The 18618-nt window shown below is 50.8% G+C and overlaps 2 protein-coding genes across 2 annotated transcripts in view; one reads left to right on the top strand and one right to left on the bottom strand.

Annotated features, from left to right (window-relative positions):
* The window catches only part of C7H6orf132 (chromosome 7 C6orf132 homolog), a 33884-nt gene extending 32406 nt beyond the window's left edge, over window positions 1-1478 (bottom strand). Inside the window, exon 1 of the mRNA XM_037844589.1 lies at window positions 1175-1478. Coding sequence (XP_037700517.1) covers window positions 1175-1322 — 148 coding nt within the window. The 5' untranslated portion in view covers window positions 1323-1478. The remainder of the gene's footprint in view (window positions 1-1174) is intronic.
* On the top strand, window positions 1283-17592 carry GUCA1ANB (GUCA1A neighbor). The gene is made up of 2 exons (XM_037844590.1): window positions 1283-1515; window positions 16905-17592. Exons 1-2 carry the CDS (start codon window positions 1321-1323, stop codon window positions 17232-17234), a joined length of 525 nt encoding a protein of 174 aa, XP_037700518.1. The 5' UTR covers window positions 1283-1320; the 3' UTR covers window positions 17235-17592.
* Window positions 17593-18618: the final 1026 nt, after the last annotated feature.

Raw genomic sequence — 18618 nt, 5'->3', positions numbered from 1 at the left:
GCCAGGGAGGGGTGACATCATATCGGCCTGGTCCTATCCATGGTGCCTGGTATACCAGCTGTGGTAACCTGGGCACTGAGCTCAATCCCACAGCAGGGTGAGGCTGTAACATCCTCTATGGGTCCCAGCGCATGGCCATGAAGGTCGTTTAGGATAAAATGGTGAAAATGAAGGCAAGTGAACTAAAGCAGTGATGGGTGACTCTCTTTGGGGCTCAGGGCCGGGGGACATACCCAAGAAGTGAGTTCCGGTCCCCATGCCCCTGGTTTCCTCCCAGCTAAAGCAGGGATTGCAGGAAGTAGCAGTGATAAGGCGACCCACAGCCAGAGCCTGGGGCTGGGCTGCTGTGGTTTTCTGAAGCCTGCAGACAGCCACTCACCCTGACTCAGGGAACAGCAGCTGTGGGGGGACAGGAAGGGAGTTCCTTGGCCTCCACTGTCCCGTCTCTGGCTCCTCTGTCTGAGCCCACGGGCGATGCAGGCCTCCCGTTGGCCTAGAAAGAGCCTGTGACCCCAAGAAGTGACTCCCTGTCCCTCCAGGCTGCTAGCCTCCTAGCCAGGGCCCTTGTTGAATTTTTCTGCGCCTCGTTGATACAGAGCCACGCATGTGAGCACCCAAAAGGGCAGCCCCCTCTCTCTGCCTGAGGAAATCACCACCATGTGGAGAGAGACCTTGGACCAGGAGAGGCCCAGGCCCGAGCTAGGGGAGTAGAACCGAGCTGGGACGACGAGACCACGCCCTAGCCCCCAGGTGGGCGGCGAGCACCTCTGACTCAACCACACTGGCGGAGGGGTGGGGACGCGGCTGCAAACCCCAGGAAGCCTTTCTGGCAAGCAGAACGCAAACAGGACCTCCACCCGGGAGGGAAAGAAACACCTCGGAAGTGGAACTGGGGATCCGATTGAGGGGCCGGCAAAGTTCTCCGATCTCTCTTTGGGACGGGTCGGCCCTTTCCCCGCCCCTCCCGCCCCCCGCCGCCTTTGCCCAGAGACTCCCGGGTGCAGACGCCTCCTCCCCTTCCCAGCAGCTCCTTCTCTGCCAGTCCACAGGTTCCAACGTGTTCCTTCCCCTCCGCCCCTTGCCGGCGCCTCCCGCCCTCCCAGCCGCCGGGAATGTGGGAGCCCCTGGAGGGGAGGCAGGGCCTGCGCCCCCCTCTCCCCTCGGGCAGACTCACCCAAGTCCCTGCTCCCCTCCTCCTCCGCGGCCTCCTGGGTGAAAATCCAGGGTGGGTTGGTGGCGTAGAGGGAGGTGGTGGTGGGGGTGGCATGCTTTTTCCCGAAGAGTTTGCTGAAGGTGCCTTGCACCGTCTGGTTCTTTTTCATGCTGCCGCAGGCCGCGCGGACGCCGAGGAAGGACTTTCCCTCCCTCGCCCTGCCCTGCCCGGGACGGAACTCCGCACGGTCTCCCCAGGGGACTCTACCGGGCCATGGCCCCCGCTGTCCTCCCCGCCCGCGCACCGGGCGACAGGTGCTGCGGGCGCCGCCGCTCGCCTGGAAATGCGAGCTACCTGGACAGGTAAGAGGCGGCCGCTGAGACCTGGCCCCGCCCCGCCGCCCGACTCCCCGGGCCGCATTCCTCCCGGCCTCCTTCTACAACAGGCCATTGTTGGCACGGCCCGCCCGGTGGGCTGGGGACCTCGCCCAGCCCACACCCGGCCTGGGAGATGAGCACCCCCAACCCCCACCCAGGTCTCCTTCCTGGCCCTTCTCCTCCACCCTTCTCCCTGGGAAGGGAGGAAGGCAGGCACGTTCCCTATTTAAAGGACGTTCATGACCAGGTCAACGAGGGGACTTTGGAAATAACCCTAGTGCTCAACACTAGGGGAATGGCTGGACAAGTTAGCACTTTGGGGGCTCTCTGGGCCCTAGAAACATGAGGCACGTGGCTTCAATGAATGTAAGGAAATGCCCATAAGAAGACATGGCAGATGAGGAAAAGCTGTAACTAGTGTACTAATCCAATGACAACTGTGGAAAATATGCCCATTGATAGGGATCCAAAGAGAATGTAGAATGACTAAATCTTGGCATTTTGTGTACATGTTTTTTTTTTTCTGTGAAATGATTATAATCTTCTTAAAACCCAAGATGGGTCATTTGTTAAGTGGGTTTGGTTCACTCTCCAGGGATTTGAGCTGTGATGCTTTTAGACACTGTGGGTACCATCCTACTTAAGTGGGGGGCTGTCCATTGGGGAAGGACCCATCAGATGAGGACCTGGAAGATTTTGTGTGAAAGATGCTGAGAGTGAAGGAGAGTCCGGCCAAGGAGTTAGAGTGTTGACGCTCTCTGAAGAGCAGAGGCAGAAAGCTGAGTGGGAGGTGACCAAATCACAGATAAGCAGCTTTCCCCTGAGCTCCCCAGCAGCAGCACCCACTGCCAAATTTCCCCTTTGCTTCCTCCTGGATAGTTGGAATCATATTACTCTTTGTACCAAAGGCATAGCCCCCCTCAACTTTTCATTTTGAAAAATGTTAAGCCTACAGAAAACTTAAAAGAGTAGTATAGTGACCACCTATATGCCCCTGTCCTGGATTCACTGATTGTTAATATGGTCCCATATATTCTTTATCTCTCTCTATGTATCCATTTAGCCACCCATCCATTTATCCACACATATATACATACATACATTCATATATATATATATATATAGTTTTTTTTTTTTTCATTTTCTTTTTGCTGAAAGTTGAAAGTTGTGGTTATGGCACCTCTGTTCCCAAACTTTAGCATCCATCACCAAAGAATAAGGACATTTTTCTACATAACCACAATATAATCATCACATTCAAGAAATTTAACATTGATGCAATGTTATCATCACTATATACTCCAAATTCAAAATTTCTGAGTTATATCCCCATTTAAAAAATTTTTTTCCAATCCAGAGTCCAATCAAGACTCACAATAGCATTTGCTTGCCATGCCTCTTTAATCTTTTAATTAGTATAGTCCCCTGCCTTTGTTTTTCATGACAGTGGCATTTTTTAAAGTACCCTTCATTTGCTCCAGCCTCAATGGACAGGATGAGCTGGGTCTTTGGAGTTGTGAGGACATTGTTCCCCAGGTACTGGGGGGAGGGGCTGAGGGGCAGATGGGGAGGGGGACAGGAACATCTATAAAAATATCCATTCCATGTTCCCCAAATGTGTTTGGTTGGAAACTTACCTGTGGTCAACTCTGTCCCACCCCCAGTTGCTACTCTGCCACTCCTGGAACCAATTCCCTTCCATTCAGTGAATATTTGTGGAGTTTCTCCCAAGTGCCCAGTACTATGCTGTGGGTTTGGGGTACAGGGTATATAAGAGAAGTATAGAAGTCTTATTTCTACCATGGATGATCTCAGGATCTCATTGGGGGGATAAGGTTATATGAATCAAGGCTATGAATGACTAAATACAGCACTGCAATTGCTGCTGCTAGAGCACGCAGTAGGAATTCAGAGGGTGGGAGGTTAGCGTGGGCTGGAGTGGTCCAGGGAGCCATCCTGGAAGAATTGAGACTACCTGGACCCTGAAGGATGACAAGGATGTCAATAGAAAAGGAAAGGAGCCCATTCTAGGGCACACACACATATCCAGATCCATCTCTCCCCTCTCCTGCCTTCACATCTTGGTTTCTCCTCCCGTCTACACTGGAGAGGCACAGGGGCCCCAGATACACCATTACACCCTGGGCATCATCACAACCCACCTGTGTGCTCTAAAAACTGAGGTACTTCTTTCTGGGAGCCCTCTAAGGTATGAATCCCTCCTACCTTGGGTAGCTCCTGGGCCCTTACTCTCAGAACCAACCCCAGCAGTCACCGTCAAGTGGCTCCATTCACATGTAACTTCCGATATATTACTCATATTTTTGAGAACTACTGGGTACCCAACTTTGGGCTGTAAAGGATCCAGAGAAGTCAAGGACATGGGTCCTGAGTTCAAGTTGCTGTAGTCTACTTAGGGAGACAGACAGGGACACATGGAGAGATGAACAATGGGGAGTTAAATGGTGAGGAGGAGTCTGGCCTGGGACAGAGATTCAGAGAAGGGAGTAATGGTGGGGGGTGGGGGGCGGGGGGTGGCCAAGGATCTGGGGAGAGCAGATCAAGGTGGCTCAAGAGGCTCAAGGTGGGGGAGCTAAGAATTAAGGGATGAGAGAGAGGTCATAGCAAGGTTGGAGAGGGTGTGGAGGGCTTAAAAAGATCAGCTGGAGAAATTGGAGACAACCCAAATGTCCGTCAGGTTGACTGGTTAGATAAATTATGGCACTTCGACACAGTGGAATAATAATGCACTCTAAAAACAAGTCAGCAGCCTGTACCCAGTTATCTCCAGGAAAAACTGATAAAGTGCTAACAAAATGGTGTATGTAGTATGCTACCATTCATGAAGGGTGGGGAGGGGGTTGGGCAGGATTGGTATGATCTCTTTTGCTTTTATTGGCACAGAGAAACTGGAAAACTAAGAAACTAATACAGTTTCTACTGGGGGTGAAGGTAGGGGAACTGGGCAGGTGTAAGGGCGACTCCACTAAATTCCTTTTTTTTTTTTTTTTTAATGAAAGCAGTTGCAGGTTTACAGAAAAAAATCATGCCTGAATACCTTTTAATATTTAAAAAATTTTCAAAATGTGTAAATGTATTTCCTATTAAAAATTTAAAGAAAAAATTGCTAGACAGGGGAGTTTGGTCTAGAAGTCTTGCCATTTGAAGTGGGATCCGTGAACTGGCAGCAGGCAGTGTCTGCAGCACCTGGGATCTTCTTAGACCTGTAAAATCTCGAGCCCTTCCCAGACTCTGGGCAAGTTACAGCCTTTCGGGGCCTTGGTTTGTTGATCTGTAAAATCGGCTATTAATTTAACATTGCTATCAGGTTCGATGAGCTAGTGGAGTAAGGTACTCAGCAGAGAATCTTCATTTTAACAAGATACCCAGGCGATTAGGACGCAAGTTGAAGTTTGAGAAGCACTGGTGTAGAGTCAGTGGCTACCAGGAGGCTCTGAGGGATCCTGAGCAGGCAAGGGTGACTGCTAACCGTTCTGTTTAAGGACGTTCATCTGGCAGCGAGTTGAAAGACTGATGGCAAGGAGAAAGGCTGAGAGGCTAAGGGAGGCTGCTCAATTGGTTAATCAGTTGGCTAATTGATATACGCAGGAGGGAATGGGGACCAGGACTTGTGTGCTACTGATGAAAACAGAAAGCATAATTGCTTGTTTGTGGGACGTTTCTTAGGAAGAAAGGAAAGTCTTGGTAATAGCTGGAAGGTAGAGGAAGTTAAAAAAAACAAAAAAGCTCTGAGCCATTTCCTCGTCTGTAACCCGGGAGTAATAGGGAGTGATATACATCCCTGCTTAGGGCTGCTATGAAGACTCTGTAAGACGATGGATGTCAATTGCCTAGCACAGGGCCTGGCACACAGGGGCGCTCCTTGGTGTTTATTCATTTTATCCCGAGTCCCCTTTGCTTTGGGGTTAGTTTTGGGTGGGGATGGTGGGGCATGAACCCCAGAGGGGCTTAGGCTCTCTCTGCCCTACATCACCTATTTCACCCCAAAAGGGCTTCCCCCCGGGCAGATTTCATTCCTGTTCTAGGGAAGGCCAAGGATCAGGGGTGGCCAGCTCTCCTCCTCCCCTTCCCAGTTACTTCCTGTCGGCCTGGCAGGTTTTGAGGCCCAGTTCCCTGGAGCGTCAGGGCCTAATTCTCTGTCCAGCTAGCATCCACTGTGGTCATCTAAGAACACCTCACACCTGCTCCCCTAGTAAAAGAAACAACTAGATCACAGCCTCCCCTCCAAACAGACCGAAGCCCAATCCTGTAATTAAACCTCTGCAATTACTAGGTAAACTCGGAGAGAGAGCCGGCTCTACTGGCCTTCCCTGGAATGTGGGGTGGTATGGGGCCGGAAGTTGCAATCTCTCCAGAGACCTGTCAGGTCTGTGTTGTTGGTGGTCTTTCCTCCGGCAAAGCCCAGGGCTCCTGGCTGCTAGGGTGGCCTCTGAGTGGGAGGAGGGCAGTTGAGCCATCCTGTCACCTTCCTTCCCACCCTGGTCTCCGCAGCCAGCTCCCCAGGGCAAAAGTCAGAAGGTGTCCCAGCATCCCCCAGCTCCCAGATGAATCAGCTGCGGGTCGTCTTGTCCAGCCTCCTGCTCCAGGCAGGAGACACCTTATCCCACCAGTCCCGGAAGTGGTTTCCCTAGGCCTCCCAGGGAGTGTGGGCTTCAACCCTGCCAACCTTGGCACCCCTGGGCTGGGCCGGTGGACGAGGAGAGGTGGTCTGGGCTAAGGGCAAGGACTGGCTAGTGTGGACTCCTACACAGGACTGATATGGGGTGTGGGGAGGCTCAGAGATACCTTCTTACCTGGTGCCTGAGGGTGTGGGGGTCTAAGATCCAGCCCTGGTGGGGGAGTGGTGTGTTTGGGGGTGCTGGGGAGAGGGTCGTTTTCCTTTTTTCTATGGACTCTGTTGATGGGATCATGACACAGTGGGAAAGATCTTGGCTCCAGAGTGGGTTTGAATCCTCACTCTGCTATTTGTCGAGAGTGTGACCTTGAAGAAGAGATATTTACTTGGTGCAGGATCTATGTTTTCTTCAGCACACTAAATAATTTAACTTGTATGGTCAGTTTATTCAAACACCATAATTACATGGAACTTTGAATAGGAAGTGAGATCTGGTATGTTCGTACAGGTTAGTGTGAAATTCTGATACATCCCAAAGTAATTTGGGCAGAGAATGAGGATATATTTGTAGGGCTCCCCTGGGGAACTGGAGGAAAATGCAGAAATGTTGGACTTCCCCACCTGGGTTATTACTGATATTCTCACAAACATAGAGGACTAACAATTTGGTAGGACGAGCCCTTGATTTGGGGGTGTGCCCTTGTGAAGCTTGTTGCTGCAAAGGAGAGGCTGAGCCTACTTTAATTGTGCCTAAGAATCTCCCCCAGAGAACTTCTCTGTTGCTTAGATGTGCCCCCCACCCCCAAGCCCACGTGGCAGGTGAACTCACTGCCTTCCCCCCTACATGGGACATGACTCCCAGGGTTGTAAATATCCCTGGCAATGCAGGATATGACTCCCGAGGATGACTCTGGACCCAGTATCATGGTATTGAGAAAATCTTCTTGACCAAAAGGGGGAAGCAAAATTGAACAAAAAATTTCAGTGGCGCATTCTTATACACTATATAGATAACCCTCTTTCATTTTTTAGTGTATTGGAATAGCTAGAAGGAAATACCTGAAACTGTTGGACTGCAACACTGGTAGCCTTGATTCTTGAAGACAATTGCATATTTATGTAGCTTGCATGGTGTGACTGTGTGGCTGTGAAAACCTTGTGGCTCACACTACCTTTATCCAGTGTATGGACAGATGAGTAGAAAAATGGGGAAAAAACCTAAGTGAAAAATAGGGTTGGATGGGGGGGATGGAATGTTTTGGGTGTTCCTTTTTACTTTTATTTTTAGTTTTAGTTTTTGGAGTAAGGAAAATGTTTAAAAGTTGATTCTGATGATGAATACACAACTTATGATGGTACTGTGATTAGTTGATTGTATACTGTGGATGAATGTAGGGTATGTGACTATATCTCCAAGAAACTGTATTAAAAATAACAAAAGTTAAAAAATTATGCTAAGTGAAAGAAACCAGATACAAAGTACAACCTATTGTATGATTACATTTATATAAAATGTAATTTTAAATAAATTTACAGAGACAGAATTAGATCAGTAGATATGTAGGGCGGAGAAAGGTTAGAGGGATTGAGAGGTGACTGCTAAGGCATTTAGGGTTTTCCTTTTTGGAGTAATGAAAATATTCTAAAATTGATTGTGGTGATGAATGCACAACTTTGTGATTATACTAAAAGCCATTGATTTTACATGTTGGATAGCTTGTATGGTATGTGAATATCTTAGTAAAACTGCTTCTAAAAAAATAAAGTAAATGAGAGGAAAAAAAACAACTGTGACCTTGAGCAAGTTACAACCTCTCGGAGCCTCAGTTTGTTCATCTATAAAACACAAGGTTGTCATGAAACCCAGTGAGCTAGTGGATTAGGTTCCCAGCAGAGGGGCTGCCTCGTGGTAGGCACTCAGATACCATGTGTTCCTGACCCCCCTTCCCTACCCTGGCCTTGAGCTAGGAGATGCTAAACAGAGAACAGCAAAGACAGAAAGAAGGCCACAAGCAGCTGCAAGAGAACAGTGCCGATTCAACAGAGAACCTCGAGAAGAAAAATTCCACAGGGGCCCGGGAGACAGGGGGCGACCATTGTCTACAAGGTCACCTTGAAGGCCAGGTAAAAACATCCGGTTGTAAAAATATCCCACAAACTGAAATAATACATGAGCATGTACATAAAAAAAAAAAAAAAGAATTGTTAAGTAAAAAAAAGTCAAAAACAAAATTCTATCTGCATTGTGACTGCAAATATACAAAGTGTATTCATAAATGGCCAGAGACCTGGAAGGAACAAAACAGTGAACTGAACATGGCAGTTGGAGTATCAGTATTATATCTGCTTTCTTTTTCTTTTTCTTTTTTTTTTTTTTAACTTTTGGTCCTGTGCTCTGTTATATCATTAGTTTTAACTTAAAACTACAGATGATTAAAAAACATAATTTTAATGTGGAATGCATTTTCTTTTTTTAAAGAGCAGTGGAAGGGACCTGGAGACATGGATTCTAGGGCTACTTCTACCACTAAACTCCCGTGAGGCTGTGAAGTTTCTGAGCCTCGGTCTCTCCATCTGTAAAATGGGTTGGTAGGGCCAAATGCTCTTTATGTTCCCTTCAAACTCACACTCCAGTCTAATACTAGAGTGATTTCACGTCTGGTTAAAAGGATCTTTTTAGGACAGAGCTGAGGCAGAACAGAAAATGAGGCTGTCTGGTACTTTCTGCGTGAGGAGGCTACTTAGGACTCTGAGGAAAGAGGGAGGAAACAGGAGAGACATCTCAAGAGAGTGCAGTAAGCATTTCCTGGGTATAACCATCTCCTCTGCACCAGGCCCTGTGCTCAGGCCGTGGGAGGTTCTAAATTTCAAGATCAGCTCTCACCCTCCAGGAATCAACACAGCCCCACCCACTTCCCACATGCTCTGGAGACCAAACCTTGGAGCCGAACTTCAAGCCCTGGGTTCAGTTCTGTGCGGCCCCCTGCCAGGCTCTGCTTATCTCCCTCACTCCCTGTCATCTCCTGTGCGTCAGGCGCAGTGCCGAGTGGATTACACACACACTAACCCACTACTGTCACATTGACCCCACAAGGAAAGGGGCAATGCACCCATTTTATGGATAGGGAATAGAAGACTTCAGATGAGGTTTACCGATACTCTGTGACCAAGCAATTCTGCTCTTAGGAATATTTCCTTAAGTTTGTATGTGGACGTGGATGTGATGTTATTGCAATGTTGTTTGAGGAGATGGAGCATTGGAGGCACCCGGGGTTTCCTCCCTGGGTGCCCTCGGTGAGGACTATGCAGCAGTCAGAAGCAAAAGTCTAGATGCTCATTTGGCAACACAGATGGATCTTAAAACAGCAGGGAGGGATAAAAGTAAACAGAAGGAGATCTAAAATAAACAGTACCACTTATGTAAATTAAAACTATCTGCACACAAAACACTATATATATTTTGCAAGAACACACAAAGATTCTTATAAAGCACATTACAGTGATTGCCCCTGGCTGGAGTGGGGTGGGGAATGTGGTTGGAGAATGGAGGTAAAGGGAAAAAATTAATAAAACAAGAGAGGAGTCTTTCATGGACCAAGGATAATAATGCACTATGAAGAAAGGAATACAAATAACTCATTGCTCTTCACCTGAGGTCCACAAAAGGAAAAATAAGTAAGGATCAGAGAGGTTAAGTAAATTGCTCAAATCACACAGCAGGTAAGGAAGGCAGAGAGAATGTCCAAATGACAAACCTACAAGGTGGCAGCAGGACACTTCAAACCATTTGCCCAACAGCAGAGAGGGCAGGAGGGGAGGGGGCTGTGCCTGTGTGACAAGGTGTTGGGGGGTATCAGTGCGATACCATGCCCCCAGTCAGCCCTGAGTCTCAGTTGCTCTCCTCATCCCTTCCAAACACCCATTCAATACAGTGGGGTCTGAGCCTCAGTCCTTATCTTCCGGGAACTTTGACAATGAATAAAAGGAAGTCATGCTTGGAGAGTGGCAGAAATGTCAGAGAAGGGAGGTTTCTGGGAGGAGGCAGTTGTGGAGGTGGCAGGTAAAAGTAATAACCACCTCATCCATAGCACCTACCATGTAGCAGGCACTACTCCTATCTATGTTCATGTAATCCTCACAACAAGCCTATGAGGTGAATTCTATTATCATCTCACTTTGACGAGTAGGAACTGAGGCACAGAGAGGTTAAGTAACTTGTGCAAGTCACACAGCTGAGAAGTGGCAGAGCTGGGATTTGAACCCAGGCATTGTGTGTCCAGAGGCCGTGATCTTAAGCATTATGCATTTTACAAATGAAATTAAGAAGATAGCTGTGGTTTGACTGGCCATGCCTTCCCAAAGGAAATCTCCCCAGTCACTGCCCTTTCTTGAGGTTCCCACAGTGAGGGTGGCATGGCCTAGGCTAGGGACACTCCTGGCAGGACCCAGTCCTGTGATCAACCAGTTGTTTATTGTATATGTACAATGCAGATATTTGGTCCCTCCATCTTGCACATTTGATAGAGGGATGGGAGAGAACAGAGCATGTTTGAGGAATTGGCTACTGCCTGGAGAGTGATGGAAAAGGTAGCAGGAGGTGAGCTAAGGAGGTAATCAGGGCTCAAATCAGGAGGGTCTGCCCATCTACCCTTATATCCACCTGCCTATGTATCCTCTCACTGCTCTGTCCATCCATCCATCCATCCATCCATCTGTCCATCCCTGTAATTCGGAAGGCAGATGGAGAGCGAGAACGAGGAGTGACAGTTGGCTGAGTGCATTTCTTGCCTGCCAGTGAGGCACAGGGCAGTTCTGAGGGGACATTAGGACTCCTGGGGGCACCCGAATAACTAGGGTGATCTGTCCCATTCTCCCCACTGCTGGGGCTAACGGTGCACTGGTCCTCGGGGATGGTGGAAGGAGGGAGCAGCAGAGTGGGCCGGTGTCAAGGTTACACGACCCTTCCAGGCCCTGAACCTTTAGCCCCAGCCCTGCCCTGTGTGTCTGGACTGAGAAGACACAGGGAATTGTGTTGTCAAAGAGGCATCACACTGCTAGCAGCCCCGCATAAGCTGGCCTCACTTGTCCCCTCCCAAGAGTCCCTGGGAGCCCCAGGAGCCCCTGACCACCCGAAGTCCCATCTTACTGCCAAGGAAGGCCCTGGTCAAGAATGTCCAACGTGGGGTGACATCCCAGGGTGGGAGTGGGACAGCCCAAGGTCACAGGAAGTCAGTCTGATTGGCAGGAAGGAGTTTGAAGGCCCTGGCCTGGGCCACCCTCATGTCTGGGAGCTGGGGGCCCCTTACAAAAGTCTTGGATGCCAGTGCCACTGCCTGGCTCTTTCTCCCCCACTGTGGGCGGCTGCCACCAGCTCTAGTTGGCAAGAGGGAGGGGGTAGACCACTGTTGAGCTCCTTTGGTTCCTCTGCCCCTTCACTTCCCCAAGATGCTTCCTGGGCTGTTCGGTTTGCATTACCCCACGTCCTAGGCAAGCTCGTGGCTGGTAATAATAATAGCGAAGATGTGTTTAGTACTTAAGCAGCCTAGGCACCTTACATGGAATGTTTCATTAAGTCCTCAAAGTCACCCTACAAGGTAGATTCTCTTATTATTCCTACTCCATATGTGGGAAAACTGAGGTACAGAGCGCTTATAATTTGGCCAAAGATCAGGCAGCTAGTGAGTGGGGAAGCTGGAATTTGAACCCAGGTAGCTCCAGGCCCTAAACTCTAGATCCCCAGGCTATCCAGCCTCCCAAGGAAGTGGGGCCTATGTTTGGTCTCTCCATCCCTCCCCTTCAGAGCCCCTCTGCCCCATTCTCAGACAAACATGCTCTCCAAAAGGTTCAGATGAGCACATTCAAAACCTAGGTACAACTGCCAGATGAGGCTGATGATAATTACCATTTACATTGTGCTTTTACAATTCTTACAACTCATCGCACCCCACAAATAGCTGGTGATGTAGATGTCCTTATTAGCCCTGTTTTGCAGATGAGGCAACTGAAGCTCAAAGAGGTTCTAGGACTTGCCTAAGGTTGCCTGACCTGTAAGGGCAGAGTTGGGACTTGAGCCCAGACCTTCCATCTCCAGAGCCCGGGCACATCCCAGGTGCCCCTGGGAGGCTTACAGAGTGGCCTCACCCAAGGGCTATTTGCATTTCAGTGGGGCACAAGGGTTTCCACCGACGAGTGAGGTGCCAGTGCTGGAGTCTCAGGCATGGGCCAGGCTAGCAGATGTGCAAATGTCTGTGTGGGCCTGGAGTATCTGAGAGGACATGTCTTCCTAGAAGGCCTAAGTAATAGCATGTGAGAAGTCTTCTCGCCCTACTCAGCTCCACTCTTCAGTCATGCTCTTCCCCATTCTAAATCCTGGTATAAGGGACAGATGCTTGTAATAAATGCATTGGTTAGGGGTGACCCTGTGTAGGGTCTGTCTGCAGGGGTGAGGGTCATTGAGGGAGATTTCTATCTAGACTCCTTCTTTTGGCTCTAGCTTAAAACCCAAGTGAAAATAGGGTAGTGAGATCCAAAAGGGAGGGGCTTGGGACACCCTCCACTTGCCCTGTAAGCATGGTCCCTTCCTGTGGACTGGGAGGCTTAAGTGAGGACTGTGGGAAGCAGGTGAGAAGGGAGGTCTTTCCTCAAGGCTCTAGAGTAGGGTTTCCCACCTGTGGTACCACTGACATTTTGGGCAGGACAATTCTTTGTCGTGAGGGCTGTCCTGTGCGGTATAAGGTGTTTAGCAGCATCCCTGGCCCCTAGCCACTAAATGCCAGTAACAGACTCCAGTCACAGCAACCACAAATGTCTCCAGATGTTACCAAGTGCCTCCTGGGAGACAGAATCACCTCTGGTTATGAGCCACTGCCCTGAACTCACATGCACTCACATGCAGATACACGGGGTGCACTTGGCAGGGAGGACGTGTGTAGGGGAGGAGACGGTTAAATGAAACCAGCTGTTAACCTGGAAAGTATGTACTCAGGCCCCACCCTGCCTCCAGAGCTGGCTGAGCTGGGCCTTGGGGAGGGGATGGAGGGCTCCCAGCCTCTGCAGTTAGTCACTTGGAACCTGGCATGGCCCCTGGAAGGGGCAGGACCAAGGCTAGGACGGCTGGGGCTCCCTTCTGCTCCTCCCACATTGCCTTTTCTTCCTCCTCCTCCCCCGGATTGTCCCTCTGCCCCAGTTTCTGTGAGTGCCAGTTCCTGGATGGGGTTGGAGGGGGCTGGGTGTGTGCCTTCCCCCTTCAGCCCAAGTGCCCAGGGCCCCGAGGGTTGTGGCACAGCTGGCAGGTGGGCCCGGGGCAGGGCCTGGGAAGGAGCAGAGGCTGGGGGAAATGTTCAAATCATGGTTCACACTCTAACTAGTTGTGAGACTTCTGGAAGGTGCCTACCCGGCCCCTCAAACTAATGGTGTGAATGTAGACAAATGCGTAGACTCCTCTGAGCCTCAGCTTCCTTGTCTGAACGATGGGGTGGCAGCTCAAATGGCCTTTAGAAGCTTTGGCTGAGCTAAGAGCCTGGTGCTGGCACTTGGTAGATGCTCAGTCAAGTTTGTAGAGAGCCTCTCCCTTCCCTCTCTGGGGTCTCTAATCAGCTCCCCCCCCCCCATTCTGAAAGCACCTGCCTCTGCCAGCCATCGCCAGCCCCCCCTGAGCCTGAGGTGAAGGGTCTGTGTGGCCCAGGCCCTCTAAGGCTGAAGGGTTGGCTGGGGTGGGGGAGGGGGCTGACCAGAGAGACCTCTGCAGCTCCCTCACCTCCACGGCCACAGGCTGAGCCCTTCTGTGGCAGCAGGAGAACCCCACAGCCTCGGACACCTACTTAACCCAGAGAAACCTGAGCCCCTTCCTGTGGCCCAGGAAAGGGAACATTTTGCAGGGCCAGGCTGTCAGCCTAGACTTCTAAACACGGAGGATGAAGACATTGTCATAGATGGAACAGGTGTGGTTCTCCACGGGGGACGGGTTGCTCCCCACGGAGGACACTTGACAGTGTCTGGAGATGTTTCTGGTAGTCATGACTGGGAAGATACTACTGACCTCTACTGGGTAGAGGCCAGGGATGCTGCTAAACTAAATATCCTACAGTGCACAGGGCAGCCCCACAACAAAGAATTATGGGGCCCAAATGCTGACAGTGCCGAGGTCGAGCAACCCTATTCTGCAAGCACTCTGGTTTTCATCTTTGTGGTCTCTTGGTTAACCTTCACCCCCAGAGCCTGGCTTTCAAGTGCTCAAGAATGTTTTGGAATGAATGAATGGAGCAACTAATGCCACATCCTCAGCTCTACTAAGAGATGGTAATTCGCAGAGTAAACTCCTCACTTCGCAGTGTGCTCTCCTGTCCACGTAGGGTCCAAGAACCCAGAACCAAAATCTGGCTTTTGAAACCCTGCAATACTGTTGCCAAACTGGGAAATCTGGTTGCCTTACCCTCCCATGGGCCCGGAAGCTGGGGAGGGCAGCCCTGGCTATTGGCCTGTGCCCAGGGCACCCAGCGGAGCTCAGCAGCAGTGGGTGGGGTGAGGGCACAGAGGACGATGAGCAGGCCCCTTGCAGGCCCCGTCCCCACAGTGCAGTGGGCGTGAGGCCTGTCCTGGACTGTAGGGTACAGACCTTGGAATCTCAGCTTTGTCCCTTACCAGCCACGTGAGCCTCAATGTTACTGAACCCTTCGCTTTTGTTGTCTCAATTATAAATGGGGCTAATAATAATACCTGCCTCAAAGGGTTAATGTGAGGATTAGAAGAGATAATCCATTTAAAGGGTTTGGTACAGAGTTCATTTGTGCTTGCCCTCTGCCTGTAATCTCACTGGGTCCCAGGGCTGAGCCTGGAAGAGTCTGGGGACGCTGCTGAGCCCTTGGTCATCTCTCTATCCGGCTTAACCAGCACCTGGTTAAGCCCCAGGGATGCAGAGATGAATAGGATAAATAGGTTCTGACTGCTGGGAGCAGCTTACAGGTTCTTGGGATGTTAGCAGGAGCCCCACAAAGGACCACAACAGTGAGAAGGATGAGGCAAGCACAATGCCCAGGGTGCAAAATATGAGGTGCTCTCTCTCAGTGCACTGGTGCTACCCTGAGAGCCAGTGGCACCTTAAATTTTGCACCTTAGGTACAATGCTTGCCTCACCCTAGTCCCAGCCCTGCAAAGGACCACAGAAGGGACGGGGCCAGCAGGGTAGGGGTTGCGAGCATCAGAGAAGGCTTCCAAGTGCTGCCAGGCTTGGAAGGATAGGAAGATTTTTGAAATGCAGAAATGAGGGCAACATATATTCCTGGGTAAAAACCAATAGGAGCAAAGACTGCCTTGGAGGAAAGCCCTGGGCAAGTTGGGACTGGGCAAATCGTTTGTAAATTAAATGCAAAGGAGCTTATATTATAAATTGAGCACCTGGAATTCTTTTGAAAGAGGACTGGGTTCAACTTCCACCGAACTCTGTAGCTAGGGGTTGCTCTCCAGGGCCAGGGGGCTGGAGGGCTGTGAGGCTGGGCCCAGAGGAAATGCATTTCCCCTGGGGTACCCTGGGGGAGGAGGACAGAGCCAGCCTGATGTACAGGGAAGGTGCGTGCTCACCTAGAGGCACCTGGTCGTGAATTCCTCTGGGTTGTACTGTCAAGGCACAACCGAGTAAAACGGACATCTGGTACCTGGAGGTGGTGGGATTTGAAGGTGAATAAGACGTTTGAGTCACAGGATGGTCAAGGAGGGTGGCAGCATAGGAGGGTCAGTACAATGTGATAAATGTGATGGGGGGGCTCCTAGAGAGTGAGTGGACCCCAACCCCTGATCACCCAAAGAGTGGTGCTTAGGGGGAGGCAGGCATTGGTGGGCAGAGACGCACTTTGTAACAATGAGAGATGTTCTAAAATGGAATGGGCTGGCTGGCTGGAAGGGGTGCTACCCTTTTGTAGAATTCAGTTCAGGCGAACCAACATTGATTGAACACTCACTAAATGCCTTGGTCTGGAGTAAAATAGGGATTAGGATTTTGGAGGCCACTGTCATGTCAAGGGTAAGGGAAATTTGAAGATAAAGAAAGAGGAGGGCATGGCCCCTCAGCAGCTCCCGGTGTGAGGGGAAAGGCAGAATTTCCCTAATGAACGGCGGGGCTGCATTCCAGGCTAGGGGTGCAGCGGAGCACGGGCAGGGCGGCGTGGAAATACAAGGAGTGAGCAGGGAGCGAGAAGCAGACTAATGTGGCCAGGACCCAGAGGAGGTGGCGAAACCAGAGGGTTTGGACCATCCTCAAAGGTCTGGAGTTCGAGGCAAGGTAGAGAGAGCAAAAGAAGCTTTGAGGAGAAGAGCAATATGATCTGGTCAAAAACACAGATTCATTCTGGTGTGAGGGTGAAGCACAGGCTGAAAAAAGCAAGGGACTGGCAGGCAGGAAGGCTTGGTGGAGAGCTGGAGTAGCCCTGCCGGAGAGAGAGGCATTGGCAGAGGGGCCGGAGGGGGTTGCAGATGAGTGCGACGCCGAGGGCACTGATGGGTGGGGTTGGTGGTAAGAGGGAGGTTGAAGATGACCCCCAGCCCCCCAGACAGAGGCCAGCATCACCAGGGGCTCAGCTCAGGGGACCTTGAAGGCTCTCCCCTGCTCTGGAGCTCTGTGCTCCAGAAGGCTCTGTGGGCTTTGAACAGCGGCCCCTTCTTCCTCCTGCCCCTTCTGCCCTTGGCCTTAGCTGCCGAAGTTCCAGGGATTGATGCCCCAGCTCTCCCCCAACCCCTCTCTTCCCAGGACCCACAGAAAATCTCAGAACCCAGCCATGGGCCGAAGACACCATCAGGCAAACAGGTGAAGGTCTCTCGCCCACCCCTGTCCCGGATGTGGAAGGAGGACCACGAGCAGACCCTGGCGGCGGCCTATGTGCCGGTGGTGGTGGACCCCAGGGGGCAGAACCCGGACAAGATGAGGTTCAATTTCTACACCTCCCAGTACTCCAACTCCCTGAACCCCTTCTACACCCTGCAGAAGCCTACCTGTGGCTACCTGTACCGTCGGGATACTGACCACACCCGCAAGATCTTTGATGTGCCTGCCGCCAACCTGGTCTTGTGGCGCAGCTAGGCCCGTGCCGATCGGAAGCCCCCTGCCCCGCACCCTCACCCTCAGGACCCCAGGCCCCAGAGGGGAAGAGCTGGTCACTCCAGGAGGAGTGGCCCGTGCCTGGGCTAGGAGAGCTGTGCCCTGCCCACTTGTCAACAATGGTAAAGGGAGGCTTCTTTTCTCGGCAGCAATTAAAGATTGTCCTTTCTTTCCCTGGCATCTGAGTGGGTGGCTCTGGGTGGCTAAACTGAGACTGGGAGGGTTTTGTGCAGTGAGGCTCTGTCCAGAGGTGCGTGAAGAGCTGGAAGGACTTGACTCTAATCCCTGCACCCCAAGAGTAACCCTAACCCCCCATCTGACTCTGAGTCCCAAGCAATGCCCATGTGCCACCCTCATGGTCCAGGTTTGGCAGCCTTCCATAGATAAGATGCATCACTGACCATGACCCTGACTATGACCCTGACCTTGACCCTGACCCTGACCCTGCCCTTTTACTAGTTCCTCTTATCTGGGTCAGAAAAGCCACTGGAGAATGGGGAAAAATACAGGCAGTGAACATGGTCTTTAGGGATCCCCGTCTCTAGCCTCAGTTTATATAAAACTGCCTCTTCTGCCTCCTGGCTTGTTGGTGGGAGATTGAGTCCCCACCCCAGGTCTGTCCTGCTCTTGTCCAGAAGAGCTGACACTGAGATTAGACTCACAGGTTGATGGAGGAGGGGGATGGAGCCAGGGGCCACTCTACCCACGGAAGTGGCCTGAGGGTGTCTCGGGGGTGAATCCTGTGGTGTGCTGAAGCCAGGTCAGACCAGCCAGTGAGAGCCGATTGTGCACGTCTCTTCCCAGCTCCACATTCAGTGACTAGGTTGCAGCTTAGAATCGACCATGATGAGAGTGTTTACATCACAGAAATCAGCCAACACCTACAATTTGGAATGCTTTTCCCCAGAGAGCCCATTATTAAACATTTGCCAGCACACCACTGGGTGAATCCAGCTGGTTGCATTTCTCAATTGGTTGGGGTATGCAGTGGAGCATACTCCTGGAGGGCTGGTGTGGGAAGGAGGGACAGGATGCCTGGGGATCGCAGATGAGCAGCCAGTGACCCTGATCAGGCCTCTACAGCATCCCTGGGTGCCTTTTGCTGAAGAGAAGGTGGTAAGGGGAGAGGATGGGAGAGAGGTCCTCCTAGAGGTTACTCTAAAGCTTAGATCCAAGTTGTGGTCAGTTATTATTTTACTATTCAGCAAACATTTATTTGCACCTACTATGTTCTGGGCTCAGTGCTGAATGTGAGAGATGGAAAGACGAACAAGACTGTCATTGAGTTAGGAATATTTGGTCATCCTTTTTCCTTCTGTTTCCTATGTTATCACCATTTTCCTCTAAGTTACTTTCTGTTTTTTGG

The sequence above is a fragment of the Choloepus didactylus genome, chromosome 7, assembly GCF_015220235.1.
Source record: "Choloepus didactylus isolate mChoDid1 chromosome 7, mChoDid1.pri, whole genome shotgun sequence".
NCBI lineage: Eukaryota > Metazoa > Chordata > Mammalia > Pilosa > Megalonychidae > Choloepus > Choloepus didactylus.
This window is presented reverse-complemented; position numbering and strand designations above follow the sequence as displayed.

What these genes read in the sequence shown, in the direction of transcription:
- GUCA1ANB (XM_037844590.1), top strand. Translation starts at nt 1,321, where the DNA reads ATGCTGCCGCAGGCCGCGCGGACGCCGAGGAAGGACTTTCCCTCCCTC. An exon ending in AATGCGAGCTACCTGGACAG is followed by an intron (nt 1,516 to 16,904) that starts GTAAGAGGCGGC and finishes CTCTCTTCCCAG; the next exon opens with GACCCACAGAAAATCTCAGA.